At 35.9% G+C, this 20,255-nt stretch overlaps 1 protein-coding gene across 2 annotated transcripts in view; it reads right to left on the bottom strand.

The window, feature by feature from the left end:
- CCSER1 (coiled-coil serine rich protein 1) overlaps positions 1 to 20,255 on the bottom strand; it is a 1,046,074-nt gene that overhangs the window by 549,419 nt on the left and 476,400 nt on the right. For both annotated transcript variants that reach the window (XM_040967487.1, XM_040967488.1), the window contains exon 8: positions 12,427 to 12,510. In XM_040967487.1, coding sequence (XP_040823421.1) covers positions 12,427 to 12,510 — 84 coding nt within the window. The remainder of the gene's footprint in view (positions 1 to 12,426; positions 12,511 to 20,255) is intronic.

Raw genomic sequence — 20,255 nt, 5'->3', positions numbered from 1 at the left:
TAATTATGTCCCATTAACTCCTCAAATACTTTTAGTTCAAGTTTGGAATCTCAATAGGTGTAACAGAAGAAACAATAAATGTTTGCATGAAATACACACCCTGTAAGATAATTGGAAATATCCAAAAATTTCAAGCATTTAACTATAAACTAATTTTAGCTACATGCCTACTTTGGCCACAGTTTGACTGCATGCTATTTTAAAGCCTTGTTTATGCTATAAATGTAAACTATCTTCCTACCAGCAGTGAAATGATGCAACAACTATTTCCCTACATTCAGGACATATTGCAATATGACAACACATTGTGATAAAGACTTAAACAAATATGCAGGATTCCTTTGGCAAGTTCAGCAGAATATTAAAGATTGCATCTCTGTGACAGCACCTCATCAGAGTACTGGAGTGTGTAAAGAACTGGAGGCTACTCCCATTATGTATCATAGGATATTGTCACATTCATACTTTACATCTGTCTCACAGAGCTGACTAGGAGAGTAATTGCTGCTGAGATAAGCCTTTTCTGGGATATATGCAATTAATTCCCCTGAAAAAGAAGGAAAGTAGCCTGACACTTTAATAATGTTTAAGTATACCTAATCTATTTCTTTTCTGTTCCTAATGTTTCCTAAATATGAGAAAGAAAGAAGATTTGAAAGTACTTACAGCTGTCTGTTCTTATGTAAATCATCCATGAGGCTGTAATATTCTATCTTAAAATGACTGGCTTGAAATAATACCATAAATTATAACAGAATGCAGAGCAAGGAGGGAATTACTTTTAAGATGAATTCAAGATATGATTTTCATGCACAAAGAATATTTCTCTAACAAGTAGGAATTATTCTATTATTAAAGATTCAAGGGCACATAATTTTATTCAATTTGAATTCTTAATATATTTTTAAGCCAAATCAAAATTACTCTTCTCTCCAAATTTTTGATAAGGTGCTATTTAGTCATATGTCCTTCTTAGGATCTTTTATTTTTAGCTCTCCATTTTTTATTATCCATAGTAAACTGATTACACATAATGCTACACTTTCAGTTCCTGAATTGTCCTCAATTTTTCAAAACTCATCAATTCTCTGAGAACCTTCAGTAGTCCCATGCCTTACTGTTCAGATGTTAATAAATGAGCTGAGAGACTGGCTTATTTTTTAAATGAAATAAGTAGTATTTTAAGGGACTGGAAAAAAATGATAGTTTGTTTACTTAGACTCAAGAATAATTTCCAATGTTTGCTTTGAATGAGAACAAAAGTGTTTAAAGACACAAGAGGATGCACAATTAAACAATTTTCTTATGTGAACTCACTTTTTTGAGTTCATCTTTTCCTTACACAAGTGAACTATGCACAATTAAGTGACATACCAATTTTACTAAAGATTTGGAACATTGGGTAATTTTTAAGACTTTCCACTTTTATGGAAAAAATTGTGATTAAAAATGATATGAAATAAATTAATTTGAAAGCAGTAATACACAAAAGAAATACGGCTAATAAAAGTTTCTAAAAGTTCTATAAATATGAAGATGTCAAATTATTTTAATTAATAAAATAGGCAACTGCTCCATTATACATGTGATATAATATTTATTTTGCCATTGATACACTGGATTTTAAATGTGAAGTAACATATTACAATAAACACTAAAGTTCACTTTTGAAGATACTTTGAAATTCAGTAAGGTAGCCAATTATTACTCAAAATTCCCAAATGTTCCTCCAAAACTGTATCATTCACATTTCACAAGCATTAAATACAAAACTAACTTGACATGCTTACATTAAATTAACACAATTAGAGTAACTCAGGTTTCTACCTTTACTATAAAAACTATGTTTGCAATACTTAATTTGAATCTATTTTTGAATCTACTTATATATAGTGCCACAGAGCTTAGGAATGCAAATGGAGTTTCAGGCTATTTCAAAGGGTCTACACTGTGAAAAACTTCACTCTCGAAATGGATACTTACACCTTAACCTCTGTCTATATTTCAACCCTTTTACTGGAGATTCTGTTAGCTTCCACTTAAAAATGGATCACTTACTTTAAAATGAGCAATAACACTGTGATCATTCTAATTTTATAAATCATGGGGTTGTAAATTTTGTGAAATTTAAAACTCAATCCCAACCTAGAGTAAGTTAGAATTTTGACGCGGAAAAGCATATTTTCCAGCAAAGTCTCACCACTTACATTTTTATTATTTGGGTTTAGGATTATAGTACAGTTTAATTGCTGTTTTATATTTTTTACTTGTACTCCTTGCAGCTCCTCTTTGGTGGATGCTACGATTCTGCAGAGTGTAAATGTTATGTTAGTAAGCATAGGAAGACTGCAGAGGCAAACAGCAGGAATGGTTCTGATTCACTATTTTTTTGTTGTTGTTTCAGCAAGAGATATTTAAACTGCTTATCCTATGGCTACTGAACCTCTTCCTTCATAAGATTTTAATTTGGTGTAATCATGTAAACTGAACTTTTAAAACAGCAATATCTATATTTTAATGAAATATACTGTAAAGATTCGTACTTGATGATTTTTTGCTTGGATGAGCTAGGAAGAGAATAAAAGTGTGTATAAAATTGCCTGGATGGTAGACATCACCAATGTTCAGAATTGCTAATTCCTGTCAGTTCACACATACTTGAATGTGATTATCCACAAACATTCATTTAATATATTTTTTTAAAAAATTATAAGCTATCAGTGCCCACATTACTGCAAAAAAAAAAATAGCAGATTTGTATCCTGGCATATTGACCCAAATTAGAGCCATTAAAATTCACTCTTAATGTCACAGAATGAACTAAAATGACTATTTTTCATGTGTAAATCACATTTAACAATTGAATCTATTTATAAGCATCAAATTCTCCTTATTTTAATTCTTATCAAATGGAAATTACTTTTAACTCATAATGTGGACTCATTTATAAGATTTCTGAAGCCAATTTTTAAAAAGATTTTTATTTATTTTTTATTGGAAAGGCAGATGTACAGAGGAGGAGAGACAGACAGGAAGATCTTCCATCCAAAGATTCACTCCCAAGTGGCCCCAACGGCCAGTGCTGTGCCAGTTTGAAGCCAGGAGCCAGGAACTTCTTTCCAGGTTTCCCATGTGGGTGCAGGGTCTCCCATGGGCTGTCCTTGACTGCTTTCCCAGGCCACAAGCAGGGAGCTGGATGGGAAGTGGAGCTACCGGGATTAGAACCAGCATCGATATGGGATCCCGGCGGGTTCAAGGCAAGGACCTTAACCGTTACACTATCGTGCCAGGTCTCCTGAAGCCAATTTTTAAGATTAATAACTGTTTACAAAAACCTATCCATTCCAACCACAAAGTACAAGGTTATACTTTACTATTAATTTTTATGATTGATTTCTAAGTTTTATTTTAGGAATATGGAGACAACATTTACAATGTCCCTTAGTCTAACACTAGAAATCATTTTTTACCCTAAGACATCAACTATACATATAAGACTTGAAACTTTGTGGAAAAAATGTTTTTGTTTTATTTAATTAGATTTGATATTAAATTTAATACACAGATATGTCTAATGACTTTTGTTGTGTAACTAATTATAGATTTGTGACATTGTGTTTAGCCTTTTGTACTCTATTTTCACGTATCCATTAAATATTTGAAATGTTAGTGTAATTTGTTAATGTACTTGTTAGAACCATGTTTCTAAAATTTACAATATTTACTTTCTACAAAGTACTCACATTTAAGCATATATCCAAATATTACTTATGAAAGAAAAAAAAAAGCTTTACTTGTCATTCCCAGTTGTGAATGTAGGTTGTCTCCCGTGCCCTTAATCAACTAATATGCACAATGCTGAAAAATTCTTGGCATGGTGTTTGGCACAGCAATTTTTTTCATTTTTTACTTTGTTCTAACTCACAGTTCTCACCAATCACTGCACTTAGGTTTTTTGTATGTTCTGATTTTATTCTTCGTTTTGTACTTCTACTAACTAAAATGTTACAGAGAATAACAGCATGCAAAAACAATAAAATGGAGCCCAGTACGGTAGCCTAGAGGCGAATGTCCTCAATTGGAAAGCCCAGTTCTAGTTCTGGTGTCCCTGTTTCCCATTCAGCTCCCTCCTTGTGGCCTGGCAAAGCAGTCAAGGACAGCCCAGAGCCTTGGGACCCTGCACCAACGTCAGAGAAAAGGAAGAGGCTCTGAGCTCCTCCTGGATTTGGATCCATGTAACTACTGCCTATGTGGCCGTTTAGGGAATCAATCATCAGAAGGAAGAAATTCTCTGTCTCTCCTCTTGACTAAATATCAGGCTCTCCAACAAAAATAAATAAATGTTAAAAAAATAAATAAAATGAGAACAAGAGTAAAGTGGATAGAAGTAGAAATTCACAGTTTCTCCCGCTGTTTCTTCACTATGACATCCTTCTCAGTTCTTAGTTTCCAAGGAAATATCCATGGTTTCTTTCTTTATTATGTTTTGCATGTGTATTAAAAGGCAACCCTAGGCAGTAGTTGTGCCAATACACTCTAGGCCGACACTTGAGACACCTGCATCTCATAGAGCAGTGCGTGCCTGATTCAAATCCTGGCTACCCGATGGCTCTGATCCAGCTTCATGTTAATGTGTACAGAAAGCAGTGGAAAATGACCCAAATATGAGGATCTTGCCACCCATGTGGGAGACAAAGCCTCTGGCTTCCGCATGACCCACATCTTGCTTTAGTGGGTATTGAGGGTGTCAATCAATGATGACAGATGTCATTCCAATTCCCATCCAGAATATCCCTATCAATCTGCCTTTCAAATGCCTGATGTTTTAAAAATGAGATGCCACTAAATTATATTACACAGAAGTTGACATTTTTAAAATATATATATATATATAAATATGTATATATATATATGACAGAGGTATATATAGAGAGAAATAAAGACAGAGATCTCCCAAGTCTTGACTTACTCCCAAATAGTTACATTGGCCAGAGTTGGGCAAGAAAAAGATAAGCTCTTCATCCAATCTCCCATGCGGGCAGCAGGAACCCCAGTGCTTGAACCATCTTCCGCGGCTTTTGCCAGGTCATTAGCTTGGAGTTGTATTGGAAGTGAACCAATTGGACACATATCAGCTCCTAAATGGTAAATATACCAGTGCTGACAACAAAGTGCTAACCCCTGGACATTCCTATTAATGAAAGACAACACTTTTCATTATTCTACGCTTTCCCTGAACAAATAAAAAAAAAACCATGTTATTACCCACAGAGGAGTTCTACATTCTATTTCCGGTTAATTTTACAAAATGTAAAGTTCTATAAAAGTATTGAATACATTGTATAATGTGTATCATGAACACTACATAGATATTTAACTATAAATATTTATATAATTCTTTGTTGATTTATATTTAATTTATTTTATAGTTAGTATTTGGGTGCTAAGATATGAATAGGTTCCCAAAACCAATGTGTTAGAAACATCTTCAATGGACAGTATTATGAGCTGGGAAGTTTTATGTCTTCATGTCTTTTCCACCATGAATGAATTAATGCCATTATAGAATGGGCTCACAGGAGTGGGTTTGTTCTCCTTTGCACATCAGGTACAGTGTTACTCCTACCTACGGGATATAAAAATCAAGGTGCTCTTTTGTAGGCTGAGATAGCAGGCTCTAACTTGCCAGTGACTTGATCTTCTACTGCCCAACCTCTAGAACTGTGAGTAATGCATTCATGTTCTGTATAAATTATACCACCTGTGCTATTTTTTTTTGCAGTAGCATAAAACAGACTCAGGCATGCTAATTGACACTTAAAGACAATAAGATCAAAAAAGAAAACAAAGTAAGAGCTATAGTTTGTGATATATCTTGATTTTTATATCACAGTACTGAATAATGATTTTTAAACAGAGAAAGGTAACTTTCTTTGTGCTATTTCTTATTTATTCTTGTACCTTAATTTGAGTGAATGAATGTAGTTTATGCTTGAGACTTTGTACAATATATATGCCAGTAGAATTGTGCTGGAAAGCAGGGTTGCGTGGGTAATGTACAAGTTACATAATACATTGCTGGTTTAGGTTTGCTCATCAGAGGCTACATGAAGAAAGTCTCAAAAGAAGGTCTGATACTTAATACAATGCCCCATCACATCCCAAGGTCATGTTAACAACTTCTGAGCAGAGGCAAAGACTAACTGCCTCTGTAGCTTGTAGACACATGTGGAAGAGTTCATATTCTGATTGTCTATATTTACACTATCATAATTCATTTAAGCAGCAGAATATTGGACTTGTGAAAGCTGCTGAAGGACCGGACTATTGTAATAATATGGAGGGGAAACCTGGGGAGCGGAGGCGGTGGGGAAGAGGAGAGGGTAGGTGGAGGGTGGAATGCCTACACCTACAAAAATGTAGCATGGAAAAAAAAAAGACTTATTCTCTCCTGGGTTAAGAGAAACTAATTGACTAGCAGGAAAAACTTTTGGATTAAGACTGTGCAATCCAAGGTTCTGGGGATAACATTGCTGATGACTACATCTTAGATTTGCAAGAAAGATTCACTGATTGGCTGGCAAAGATTAGCAAGCAACCATTCAACTGGCCAGGCCTGGTCTGCAATTTTTAACTGAGGACAATTCATGGTGTCACAAACACAGCTGGCTACTAACATCTTTTTGGATTATCTGTTGTCATGAATCAACAGGGGCAGACTTCATTGAACTTTGGATCATTTATGAGTTAAGTTTTACAATTCTAGTAGCTGAATATCAGTAATGAATTGAGAAACGAATGAGCAAAACACATTAGAAGATTAGGAATAAAGAACGAGCAAGCTACAAAGGACACGCCACATAAGAGCAAGGGGAATGCTGTAGGAGACAATGTTGAACAATCAATGACAACAAAATATTAAAGGTACTTAACAGTGTATGATTTTAAACCTCAAGTTATCTGGGGGAGTTAGCAAAAAGTGATTTCTCAAGTTGAGTATTTATTAGAGTATACAGCTATAGTTACTGAATATCAAATTAATGGATTGAAATATAAGATGTAGAAATATCTCAATGAAAGAATGAACCATTCAATACTAAGACAGAAAAGTAAAATAAAAGCACAAACCTAGGAGGACAAATATAAAAATAATTTTAAAAAACTGTTTTTGGGAGAAACATTTATATAATTGGAGAACAATATATATATATATGCATATAATTTGAATGAATATATATGTTATATATAAAGACACACATATGTATAATATGTGTAATGCTATTTATTTAGATCATGGTATACAAGTAAGATTAATTAATGCTTTCTGTACCTCGTGTAGTATAGAAGAAAAACTGATAGGAAGTAGATGGCCTACACTGTGAACCTTATCCAAACCACAAATGCTTGGCTTCAGCGTATATTTCTTTTTTTTCTTAAACCTCTACACCTGATCACATTATAATATATACTATCTCAGCAGACATAACAATTTTAAATAATTATTTTAATTTTTTATGATTAATTATAGAGAATATAGGTTATAGAAACATGATACTTTCCTATCTTAAATTCACTAATGCTTACCAAGAAATGCTTAAAAATTTCAGAAATAATCATTTGAAAATGCATGAAATTGTTTCACAGTGTACAAAGTGCATGTTGTCTTCTTGTGTAAGGAAATAGAAAAATTTTTAAAGCTATGAAATACACTCATGTTAGCAATTAATGTGTATAATTTATTCAAATCATATCAACATAAAAACTAAGATCAACATTTTTTGTTTGTAGCATATATGCTTTGTGAAATTTACCAATTGAACAGCAGAAGAGTTGAAGCAAAGTAATAGTTCTGAATTCAAAGAATAGAAAAGGAATTATATTTGATACGTGCATTCATGAGAAAAGAAATATAGCAAAGCCCCTTGAATAGTTGCATGTATATTAATATTAAATATGCACACAAAGAGCATTTTCTATGAACTGGAATTGTGATTCCCTCCTCAAATAATCCTGAATGAGATGAGTAGGCCCCTCATGCTGGCATTAATATTCTTATAAAAACAGATAGTACAGACCTTGTTTCTCTCTCTGTGTCTCTCTCTCTCTGTCTCTCTTTCTCCATCCAGCAAAGAAAGGCCATGCGGGCACACAGTGAGAAGACAACTTTTGCAACAGGAAGAGAGCCCAAACACGAAACCCACCATACTGACACTGAGATCTCAGATGCACAGCCTGCAGAATTAAGACTGCTGTTGAAGCCACTCAGTCTTTCTGCTATGGCAGCCTAAGTAGATTAAATCAGTACATGCAGCAGCCCAGGAAAAGTTCTATCCTTTCAGCAGGATTTTTACTTTTTCACAAGTGTCACTAAGAAGACATTTATGGTATAACACACAATCTCATTGGGCACTATAATTTCACCTATTACAGAGAAATGCTTCTCAAGACGGGGCAATTTTGCAGCCAGGGGACATTCAGCGATATTTAGAGGGTGCTTCTGGATGCTAGAGGGGAAAGTTCCAAGATGCTGCTTAATTTCTCACAGCACATAATACAAAACATGTCAATACTGCCACTACTGAGAAATCTTACTCTAAAACTAAAAAAAGTAGCTGAAAATTTTGCACCTTAAAATATACCTCTTGCTCAACTCTCAGCCAATCACTGACTTTTAACTCCTAAACTATCACAGTAAGATGAAACATGTGAATCAATAATTAAAAATAAAATTTTCTCAATCATTGAGTACGAGTTCTTTCTTGATATAAATAAACCTAAAATGGTTCTACAATATACCTGTACACTACATAGCTTATAATAGTAATAGTAATTAAGAAATAGAGAATCCATGGAACATATAACAGAAAAATAAATTATTTCTAAATTGCCAGTAATAAATCTGTTTTATAACATGGAATATTTAAGCTGGTTTATAAAATGGCTTAGAATTCTAAAAACTCAGTAGGGAAGTATAAGAGTGAAACTTGATCTTCATCTTGCCAAAATATCACAGGTTATTTATTATGTGCAATAGAAATTCCCTACCTGGTCTGGTCTGTTCCCATCACAACTCAGGCTCCCCAAGCAGGGATATAATACCTGTGCACCTCATGTGAGCTAGATCATGGGAAAGCCAGGTTGGGCTGACTGCTCCGACTGGTGCAAGCAAAAATTAGAGTGGGTGAGGGCTGGTTGGGCTTTGCTGCAGCATCAGCTGGCAGAGGCTAGAACTGCGGGCTAAGTCTGACAAATTAAACTCCAGAATCACCTGGAGAGTGCATAATCCGGGAGTGGGAGTGGCCTAGTAGGGAAATAATGGGCACTTCCTTCTTGGATTACCACTCTCACTGGAGAGAACAAAAACCAGGACAGGGGCAAGTATGCTAGACAGAAGAGCACCCCCCAGCATGTATGTGGCTGGATAGTAGGTTGGTTGGGTTGAACTAGGCTTCAATGCCCATTGACATGTATGAGAGCTAAATGGGATGTCGGGCAGACTGAACAAGTCCGAGGTACATACTGGCATGCGTGGGAACCAGGGTAGAGGCAGGCCCGGTGGGCGTTATGGGAAGTCACCCTGAGTAGGTCGCAGCTCCCACAGGTTTGTGTGAGGACCAAGTATGAAGTGGGCAAGATCAGGCTGGACGGAAACACCCATCGGTTCGCGTGGAAGACAAGGCTGGAAACAGAACTGACCCAGTAAATGCAACAACCAGAGTGTGCATAAGCTGATTGGGGCGACAGACTGTACCGGACCCTGTACTGGCAAACACACACAAGAATGACGTCTGGGATCATCTCAGACGAATTTTCTTTGGAGATTCCTCCAACTGAACTGCTGATCTCAGAACGCCAACCATGAAGAGACTATTTCAGCCAGTAGATTCTGAAGAGATTTCATCACAATTGGAACGACAAGATTGGCAGCTATTCAGAACTGTTGAACTTCAAAACTACTTGAGCAGGACACTCAGAGCATGCCTCACATCGGGAACCTGGATGGGTGGGAGGCTGGGTGGGGCTTTTCCCTCTGTTTCTCCCCTGACCCCAGATACAGGGGGAAAAAAAATGATATTAGTGTGAAAAAAAAAGAAATTCCAAAACCAAAATGTTTCTTGAACTTAAGAGGTTTGTATCACTCTCTGTAATGAACACCCTTCATTTTTGCTCCAGACCCTAGTTCAGTGATACTTTTCAAACAAATGTGCCTTCTACCTCCAATTCTAAATCATCACTTACTTATTTAACTTTATTACTTCTTTAATGAGGTGAACAATTTCAAAAGCTAACATTTCTCCTTTGTTGAAAAATTCTTTAACATAAAATTAAAATGGCACCTGAGAATTAAGCATCCTATTCAGGTAATTCAATTTTCAAAAAAAGGAAGAGCGACACATGTGGAGCTTCATTGTACTGAGTCAACCGCAGAAGGCTGATAAGAGAAAAAAGGGACTACAATCCCCTTAATTACACTTCTATCCTGTTGATTCTGGGGTCAATGATTTCCTTTCTTATTTCATTTAAGAAACGAGGGGTGATTTCATATATATGTTTTGCATTAAATATGATCATAACCAATGTTAAAGGTGAAAAAACTTCTTTCTGTGTTAACTACCCGAAATATAACACTCTTTAGTAAAGTTGATGACTACCTGCTCTTTAAACTGGTCATTTGATCGATTCTTCAATAAATATTTGCATATGATATTTTTTCAAGATATTTTTCTAAGGCACATAAATAATGTGTACATAATAAATACTTATAGAAATACATTAATTATACGTTTTCATTGTATAATATATACAACTTATATTTGAATGTATACTTACATATTTATAAAAAGATATTTACAGTAATGCACACAAGTGCCTTTTGTCATTTAATTGGTTAATGCTATTTGACAGGCAAAGAAACAGAGAAAATTGGAGAGTTTTACTATCTGTTATTTTGTTCCCCAACTGCCCACATCAAATGGGACTGAGTGAGGTCAAAAGTCAAGAGCCAGGAATTCCACCCAGGTGTTTCCTGTGGATGACAGAGACTCATTTTGTGAAACCATTATCTGTTGCCTCTCAAGGTGTATATAAGCAGAAAGGTTCAATTAGCAGCAAAGCTGGCACTTAAATCCACACCCTCTGCTATGGGATGTAGGCATTTAAGGCAGAATTTTAGCTACTACCCTAAATACCCTAGATGACTGCCCCAGTACTGCTGCTGCTTATTATTATTTTAAAGAATTATTTGAAATTAAGCAATAAAGAAAAGAGAAAAATCAAAGATATATTCCATCTGCTGGTTCACTCCCTAAATGTCTACAAACCCAGAACTGGACTAAGCCAAAGTCCACAGCCAAGAACTCCATCCAAATATCCAACATGGGTAGTGTGGTTACAAGCATTTGGATTCAGCAAACAGAACTGAAAAGAGAGTAGCTGCAATTTGCTGAACATGCTGCATCAGAAAGCCTGCTGCTAAATATTGTTATTTTAGATAGTGTTTATAAATCTAAAATAGCAATAATATGCTCATGTAAGCAATGTCATCAACCAAATCATAGAACAAGGCCTAAGAGGCAGAAACATGACCATGCATATTGGTTATCAATATCTCTCTCTTTGCCTCCACCCTTCTTTGCGAAGCAATAGGATAAAAATGCCCACATCCTGAAAACATATTGTATGATTTCACATTGAGTAATTTACACTTGAGTCAATAACAAATGATTCATTAGGTTAATAAATCTTTGGTAGGTTTATAACAACAGCAAAAATTCTGGAATTTTTGGCAACATTAGTAAGCATTGGGGTTCATATTATATGATTTTACTTCCAGTTATAGCAGGATGAAGTGAGAGTATGAATCATATACTATCAAAATATAATGTGCTTCTACCCTCAAGATTTTTGATAGATGCAACTTAACTGTACAAACCTAGATTCAGTGATATTTTTTATGGAATTATATATAATCCTTAGACACGTTTAAAAATATTTGAAATTTTCATTGCTATGGGAATAGAAAATTGATAATTAGACTAAATGACTACAACCTTATAAATAGGTAATAATACAGTTAGTTAAGAATAGTTTAGGACTAGGCATTTGACCTTGTGGCTAAGATGCCTGTACCCGACTTTAACCACCTGGGTTCAAGTGCTTGCTTGAGCTCTTTTCTTCAATTTCATGCTCATAAATGTCCTGTGAGGCAGAAAATCATGTCTCAAGTACTTGGGTCCCTGCCATGCTTGGGACTTCTGATTTCAACCTGGCTCAGCAAATGGCAGCTGTATGTCTTTGTTGCAATTGCTGTTGTCTCTCTCTCTCTCTCTCTCTCCCTCATTGAAAGAAATAACAAATAATAACATTTTATGACAATAAACCTGCAGAGAAAGTATACTCTGTAGGCCAAATATTGCTATCACTTACCAGCTCTTCCTGAAGTTGAGAGATAAGTTCATCCCTCTCTTTCAGCTGCAACTTGAGCATCGAGCATTCATCTTTCATTATATCCTACGAAAACATCAAAGAGATGGTATAATAGGTTTAGGCTTTTCATTTTGCTCTTGATAAGACAAGTCAGCTTCACACAATGGGAAATAATTACATCTGACTAATGAAACTCAAATTTTCTCCACAGTAAGATATTTCTGCATAATGTGCTCTAAGTTGCAAGGAAAAAAAAACATGCCATTGTGCTATATATGAGTGTATATGTTTATTTTCCTATTTTTCTCAGAGTTGTTTTAACTTTCACATTCTTTTTATTGCCTAAGATGGACAGCAGGGAATCTTAGACTACTCCCCCATGGATACACTTTCAATGGGATTCAATGGGATTAAAAATTATATCACAGCCTGTGCAATTCTCTAATAGTTCTCTCAGTACAACTACTTGATCCAGAATTATCTGTGTCCCAAGCCCTAGCCCACAGATTCAATGCAGTGCTGACTGCACATACACTCAGAACTATCTCCCACACATTTTAACTCAACACTCATGGTAACCACTTTGACCTGAGACATCACCTCACCTTGCATCCTCCACTGTTTTCCTATTTCCTAAAATAATAGTGAGGAAGTTGTCATAGGCTCTTAGCTTCTACTTCATACCAATGGCTTTCAACTTTATGTCCTTAATATCTTTTTGTCCTTAATATCTTTTTGACTTGTTCCTCTCAATTCCAAATTGACTGATTATAAATACTCATCTTACTTGAATTTCTACAACAATCTTAAAAATCTTGTTCCCTATCTCTGTATCACTTTCAAGGGATATTCTACTCATGCTTAGCCGGGGCAGTTACTTCCTAGTTTAGTATTTAGTAATCTTCAGCAAAAAAAAAAAAATATGTCAAAACATTTTAACACAATGCATCATGCTTTGAACAATCCATGACTTGCCTATTTCTGGAGCCTCCAAGTTTTTTTTTTTTTAACTTGCTCAGAATATGATTTCACTTCAACACCACAGAAATGCATGTTTCTTCTTGCTCGGTACACACACGTGCATTTTGCTTCCTCAACCCATCCCATCTCTATCTTCTTCAGAATCTTTTGCTCTGAAACACACTGCAGAATCACTATTGTCCCCCTGGGAGTATACCTTGGTTGACTGAGTTATGAACCCTTTGGGTGATGGCAGATCCACAGTGTTCAAAGCACACATCATTTCAAATAACTTCAATTTTTCTTTGCTGGCTCTCCAGCTTCACTGAACTTATTTCCCTCCAACTCAAGCACACATATTTTATTTCATCGGCATATTATTTGCTACCACAGAAATTGATGTATATGAGTTCAAATCCATTTTTCTTCTTCATAAAAATGATCAAATCAACAGCATAAATACTAGGAGAATATTCACTTTCTGCAAAATATTTTATCCTTATTTATGTTAGAAAAGAAGAAAACAGTAGTACTTGATTATTTTAGTTCTCATGATGGGAATACTGACTTTTTTATACCAGTACAGAATATTCAATTTCAATGAATTAATTATCTATCTGTTCTTTTGACTTAGCCCATTTTCTTCCCAAAATCACAGGTTTAATGCACCAAGTCTAAACTAATTCTTTTTAACATTTATCTTCAAAAGCTTCTTATACAGCAAAAGGAAAATAAGCACATTTAGAAACCTATAATCAACTCTAGTGCTTAAGATTTATGTATTTTTCTATTTGAAAGGCAGTTTCTTACAAAGAGAGAATGAGAAACAGAGAAAAGTTCTTCTATCCATGGGTTCACTTCCCAAATGGCCACAATGACTAAAGCTGAGCAAAGCTAATTGGAAACAGGAGCCAGGAACTTGTTTCCAGCTTCTCATGTGGGTGCAAGGGCCCAAATCCTTGCGGCATCCTGTGCTGCTCACTAGGCCATAAGCAGAGAACCGGAATAGGAATTGGAGCTAACTGAATAAGAACTCCATATGCAATGCCATGATTGCTGATGGAGGATAAAGTTTACACATCACCTCCCAAGTCTAACAACCATGTTTCTTGTCATAAATTTCTTGAAACTGCAAATTGGTAGTAGCCATGTGGTTCTGTGTTAGTTATTTAAACCTCTTTGCACTCTACAGAAATGTTTGCAGAGGTCAGTGATGACACCAGAACTGCAAAGTACTGGGTGACAAAATTCTTTCATATTCATACTTATATTTCCAAACTCTCATCTTATTATCTCAATAAAGAAATTTCAATTTTCTTCGTGAAATAAAATACTGTTACATTCGGATCTCCAGAAATCAAAGACAGAGATGGAGTTAAAAGATATAAATTTATTGGAGTAGGGAAACAGGAAGAAATGTGTAAAGAAATGTATCAAGAAATTTAAAGGCATTGAGATCCAACAGAGAACAGGACTGTGATTCATACTGTCAGCTAAGGGAGACGCTCCTGACTCCAAATGGCCTTTGAGGAATCCATGTTGAGTGAAAGTGGGTAGGCACCTGCACTACGGTCCTGTCTTGCCATTGTTTGAATAGTAGCGACAGAGAAGCACGGTTCCAATGCCACAGCCTCACTCAGTTGCTGCTTCACTGTTGAGTCTGGTTTCTGCTCAAAAACATGGGCAGCTCGCTAAGGAGCTAACAGCTGGAAGTGGCCAACAGGTCACCAGTCCTCAGACCAGAACAGGGAGCCATTTACTGAACTAAGATCTGACACGCAGCTAAAAATGACCTCAACTGTTTTCTAGTCTTTAATCACCAACAATATTTCTCTTAATTAACATCTTATTGATTGATTTTAAATGGACACTTGTGAATACTGACAACTATAATGAACCACAGTCTTCTAAAGATGCGCTAACTTTAAAAATTCTCAGATTTTATTTCTAGGAACATTTTAATCAAGAATTTTATTCTCTCATAGATCTAAGTCAAGTATATGCTAATTTGAGTATATCCATTAGGTTTATTTATGGAATGACATCTTAAATATCAGAAGATAAGGTATAAAAATCTTTTGTATGAATGGCTGCAAATGAAACACAATGACCCAGAACTTTGTATTGTTTCTATATAAACATGTGGTACCATGCACATAATTGTCTAATAACAAAAAATGAAAGATGATGGACAATATTTATCTTCAGAGTAATGCAAATAGCAATATTCACTCAATATTCCCATTATATTTACAATATTCTAGACTACATTTGACAGAATGATCTAATAAAATATAATCATGGTTATGTGTAGAATTATCAAAATCATAATATTCTTAGGTTGAAATAAGGCTATTCCATTAACCTGGAGGTCAGTACAACCAGTTTAATTTGGCACTTTTTAAAATGCACATTATTGGGAATCAAGCTGCTGGAATAGGGTAAGGAAAAGTTTAAATGGACAGAAAAACATTTAATCAGGATGAAGCAGAGAGGACATATTTCAGGAAATAGGAAACCTGGAGGTACCTGGAGAGGTACCTGGAGACTGACAGACACAGGAAAGCAGTGGACACAACAGTGTGGTGTTGCAGTGACTGATACTCCAGCGGCATTCAGCTAATGATCTGAACTTCTCCAGCAGCCAGAACTCCACCAGCAACCAGGTGGGAAGGGACTTTGACAGGGAGCTTGGGAGGTGAATCCAGATAAAGAACTGTCCATCCTGCTGGTCCATTTGATTTGACCAGGAGCAGAGACAGAGCAGCAGATCTCAGACGGGCAGTGTGAGAACAGGGTGGATTTCATAGCCCAGTCAGCCTCCTAGAGCTGAACTGTGCACCATTTTGAGTAAGCAGGCAAACTCAAGAAAAAGGATTTAGCATAAACTAAGCTGAGAGTCAATTCATTTCTGACTCAGTGAACTGCAACAATGTGGCATTCTACAGGTTCTACACAAAACAGGTTTGGGTAGCCCTCGGATCTGACCACCAACAGATCAAGAATTCTAGGAGTGATATGTTAGGCACCATTTGCACACTGCAACAATAGCTTTGGGATTGCAGGGGACAACAGTGAACTGTGCATGTGCTGAGCTTACAAGAATTCACTGAGTTCTGTGGATTGCACTGGTCCCACAGGAAAATAATACTGACTGTGGCATCGTACCCATCAAAATAGGTCCGTGTGGCACCCAGACCTTAAGTCCAACAGGTTCCAATAAGACCAACGCCACCAACAACCTAAATATATAGCACACCAGATTTCTCTCTAATCCTGGGACCTGCTCCAACTGGAAGTGGGAGAAAGGTTGCAGTGACAACAGTGCAGCCTCAGCATGGTATCACAGGAGGTGGAGAGGGGTGAGTCAAGAGCTGGGGCTGTGGAGACCATGGTGGAAATCTGACATAAGAACCCAGACCTGGAACTCGCTGGAGGTTGTGGCACAAGTGGCTGTAAGCAAAGAGTTGTGTGCCAACTGCAATAAGTAAAATTGCATTGTAGATTGTGGGTGACACAGCTTAGAAACCTGCCCCAAGGAGAAGACTCTGCTAACCAGAAGTACAATGATTAAGGGCAAAAGAAGAGACAAAGGCACAATGAATAGTACTGAAAACTCCCCTGAAAAGGAGCAACACTCTATCCCAACCTCAGAGTTAACTGAGGAAGACATCGAGGAAATGGGGCATACAGAATTCAGAAAACTCATTTTAAAGCTTCTGATCAAAAATGAGAAGCACATGCAAGAGTTCAAAGAATTTAAAGAAGCAATAAAGCAAATCAAGGCTGGTATATCAGAAATTAAGAACACAGTAGAGCAAATGAAAAGTACAGTGGAGAGTCTCCAAAATAGAATGAAGCAAGCTGAACAAAGAATCTCAGAATTGGAAGATATTTCCTGTCACCAGGGGGAAGCAAACAAAAAGCTGGAAGCAAAGCTGGATCAGGTAAAAAAAAAGTATTCAAGAATTGAAAGACACTCTTAAGAGGCCAAATATAAGAGTTATGGGAGTCCCAGAAGGTGCAGAAAGAGAAGCTGAGTTTGCAAATGTATTTAATGAAATAATCAAGGAAAACTTCCCTAATCTGGAGAACGAATTGGGAAACAAGATCCAGGAGGGACACAGAACTCCCAACAGGCTTGACCAAAAGCTATCTTCACAAAGACACATGATAATCAAGCTCTCTTCAATTGAATATAAGGAAAAGATTCTTAAAAGTGCAAGCGAAAAAAATTAGTGACATATAAAGGAATGCCAATTAAGCTCACAGGAGATCTTTCACAAGAAACTCTACAGACAAGAGAATGGAGTGACATATTCCAGATTCTAAAAGAAAAAAAAAAATTGTTGGCCTAGGGTAACATACCCTGCAAAGCTTTCTTTTGTTGTTGAAAATGAAATAAAATTCTTCCACAGGAAAGAAAAGTTCAAAGAATTTACCTCTTCCAAACCTGCCCTACAAATGATACTTGAAGATGTTCTCTTGACAGAGAAGAGGAATAGCGCCCGCAAAAACCAAAGGCAAACGGGAAGAACATCCCAGTAAAATGACTGCAGAAGACTAAACCAATGAACAACTAATTCCTAAAATGACAGGACCAACGTACCACCCGTATATATTAAACTCTGAATCTAAATGGCCAATCAAACATCATAAATTAGTAGACTGGATTAAAAAACAAAACCCATCTGTTTATTGTCGGTAGGAGATACATTTCACCAACAAAGATCAGCGGAAACTATATCACATGGGTTTTGTCATTTTCTGTTGGTTTCATCTCTTCAAAATACTTTCTTCTGGTTAAATCAATGACTCGTAGATCATACAGTGGCATCATTTTCTTTAAGATTCTTCATTTTCATTTCTTCAGCTACACGTTAGACATTTAGTAGCCTGTTATTTAACTTCATGGTGTTGTTAATTTCTTTTTTCTCCCTGATGTTGATTTTGTTTTGGGACTTTTCATTTAGGGGATGTAATAGCTGTGTAATGGAGACTGTCATATGTAGTAACATGTCATTTAACTTCATGTCACTGTAAATTTCTATTTTTCTTTCTATTATTGATTTTACATTATGACTTTCCATTTAAGGGAATTTACAGTAGCTGTGAAAAGGAGACTAACATCCAGATGAGAGGATGCAGTGTAGTATGCATTTGTTCTTGCAGACAAAGATGGATTTACAAGGAAGCTGTTTACTATATCTTGACAATAGGATTCTAGACTCTCTGCCATTGTCCATGTCCACAATGATGGACATATGACTGTGTATGAAGAACTATATGTTAGTAATGATATCAAGGAACTATGGGGGGCGAGGGAATTGGGGAGGGGATAAGGAAATGTGGAACTGTATCTTAAAATGATAACAATAATAATGAAATGTAAAACAAAGGGTAGAAAAATAAAATGAAACCGATCTTTAAAGAAATAAAATGTGCATTATTTACAGATAGAAAAACAATTTAATAATTATGTCATCTTCTCTTTATCATTCAAGAAAAATTAATTCTTAGGAATAAAGTGAATAGTGCTATCACCTAATTCAATAATTATTCACAATTACAGAATTCAGTATAGTGGATTACAAGATGACTCTCCATCTTCTGCTGCCATTCACCATGAAAGGTGACCCTAATGTTCCTCTACTCCTTAAGTCTGCATTGGCTTTACTGATTTGTATGATCAACATTACATGATGGGAGTAACTGCATGTCTCTCAGGGTTAAAGCCTTTGTATCCACTGTCACCACTTATAATGTTCCCTCTCAGGTTATCCTTTCTTGAAAGAATTCAGAAGCTGTGCAGAGAGAGAAACGCACAGTTGAAAACAACATATGAGATGTTGCAAAGACACTTAACTATGAATGATCAGGCCCCATTACGAGCTATCTTGAACATCCTGGTGGAACTTCAGGTGACTGCTACATCAGGAAACAACTATTCCACGTGATTGAAAAACCCAAGGCTGGAATTGCCCCACTGACTTTTTGCCAAAGGATAGATTCACAAAATTCTGAATAAAATGTAACTGTGATTTTAAAGATGATTGATTAAATATGACCAGAAAACACTGGGAAACTCCCACCATTATAGTAAACTGTAACTTACATGTTTGAATAAAAATGTAGAAAATTTCTAAAATATTTTTTGTGATTTTTACTTATGTTAGATTTTAAATGTTTTAAAAATCACTTACATTAAGCATATAAGGAATATTCATACTGTTACCATATAACCTATTGCAGAAATATGTAAATTACAAGTTATTTCTTCATGTACCGTTGTTTTACACATTTGAAAACGTAGAGACATATATCCAGAACTTTCGGCAATGTGCCCCAATTTCAGTTTCTGGGCATAAGCTTTGCCCACTTTACAGTAAATTTTGCTAATAATTAGAATCACCCCATTGTTTAAGACTATGATGTTAACAGAAATTTGTGATGACACATGGATGCAAAAAACTCTTTATAATACCCTAAAAATGATCTTACACTAAAATGAGAGATGCAAAAATACAAATCAAACAATAGGTTTTAGTTCTCACAGACCTAATAATTCCTCAGGTAAAATGATAACCACAATTCATGGCTGGAGTTATGAAAATACATCCAGTTCAGTAATGAGTCATCCTGACTCATCTACTCTGTATAGCCTTCCCTCCAGTCTTGCTTTATGACTTACAATCAGTTCCCTCAATCTTGTGAGTGAAAAGGTCCAAATGTTAGAAAATAAAGAATCATAGCTCATTCAGACAACAAGGGAAGAATGCTGTGAGCATATGAAAAAATGAAGGAAGGGAAAAGGAGTCTAATATGGGAAGTAAATGGGGTAGAGATCAAACGAGAAGAAAAAGGAATGA

This window comes from Ochotona curzoniae, unplaced genomic scaffold, assembly GCF_017591425.1.
Source record: "Ochotona curzoniae isolate NIBS_2020 unplaced genomic scaffold, NIBS_Ocur_1.0 scaffold_4506, whole genome shotgun sequence".
Taxonomy (NCBI): domain Eukaryota; kingdom Metazoa; phylum Chordata; class Mammalia; order Lagomorpha; family Ochotonidae; genus Ochotona; species Ochotona curzoniae.
Note: the sequence above shows the minus strand (reverse complement) of the source record. Positions and strands in the feature narration are given on the sequence as shown.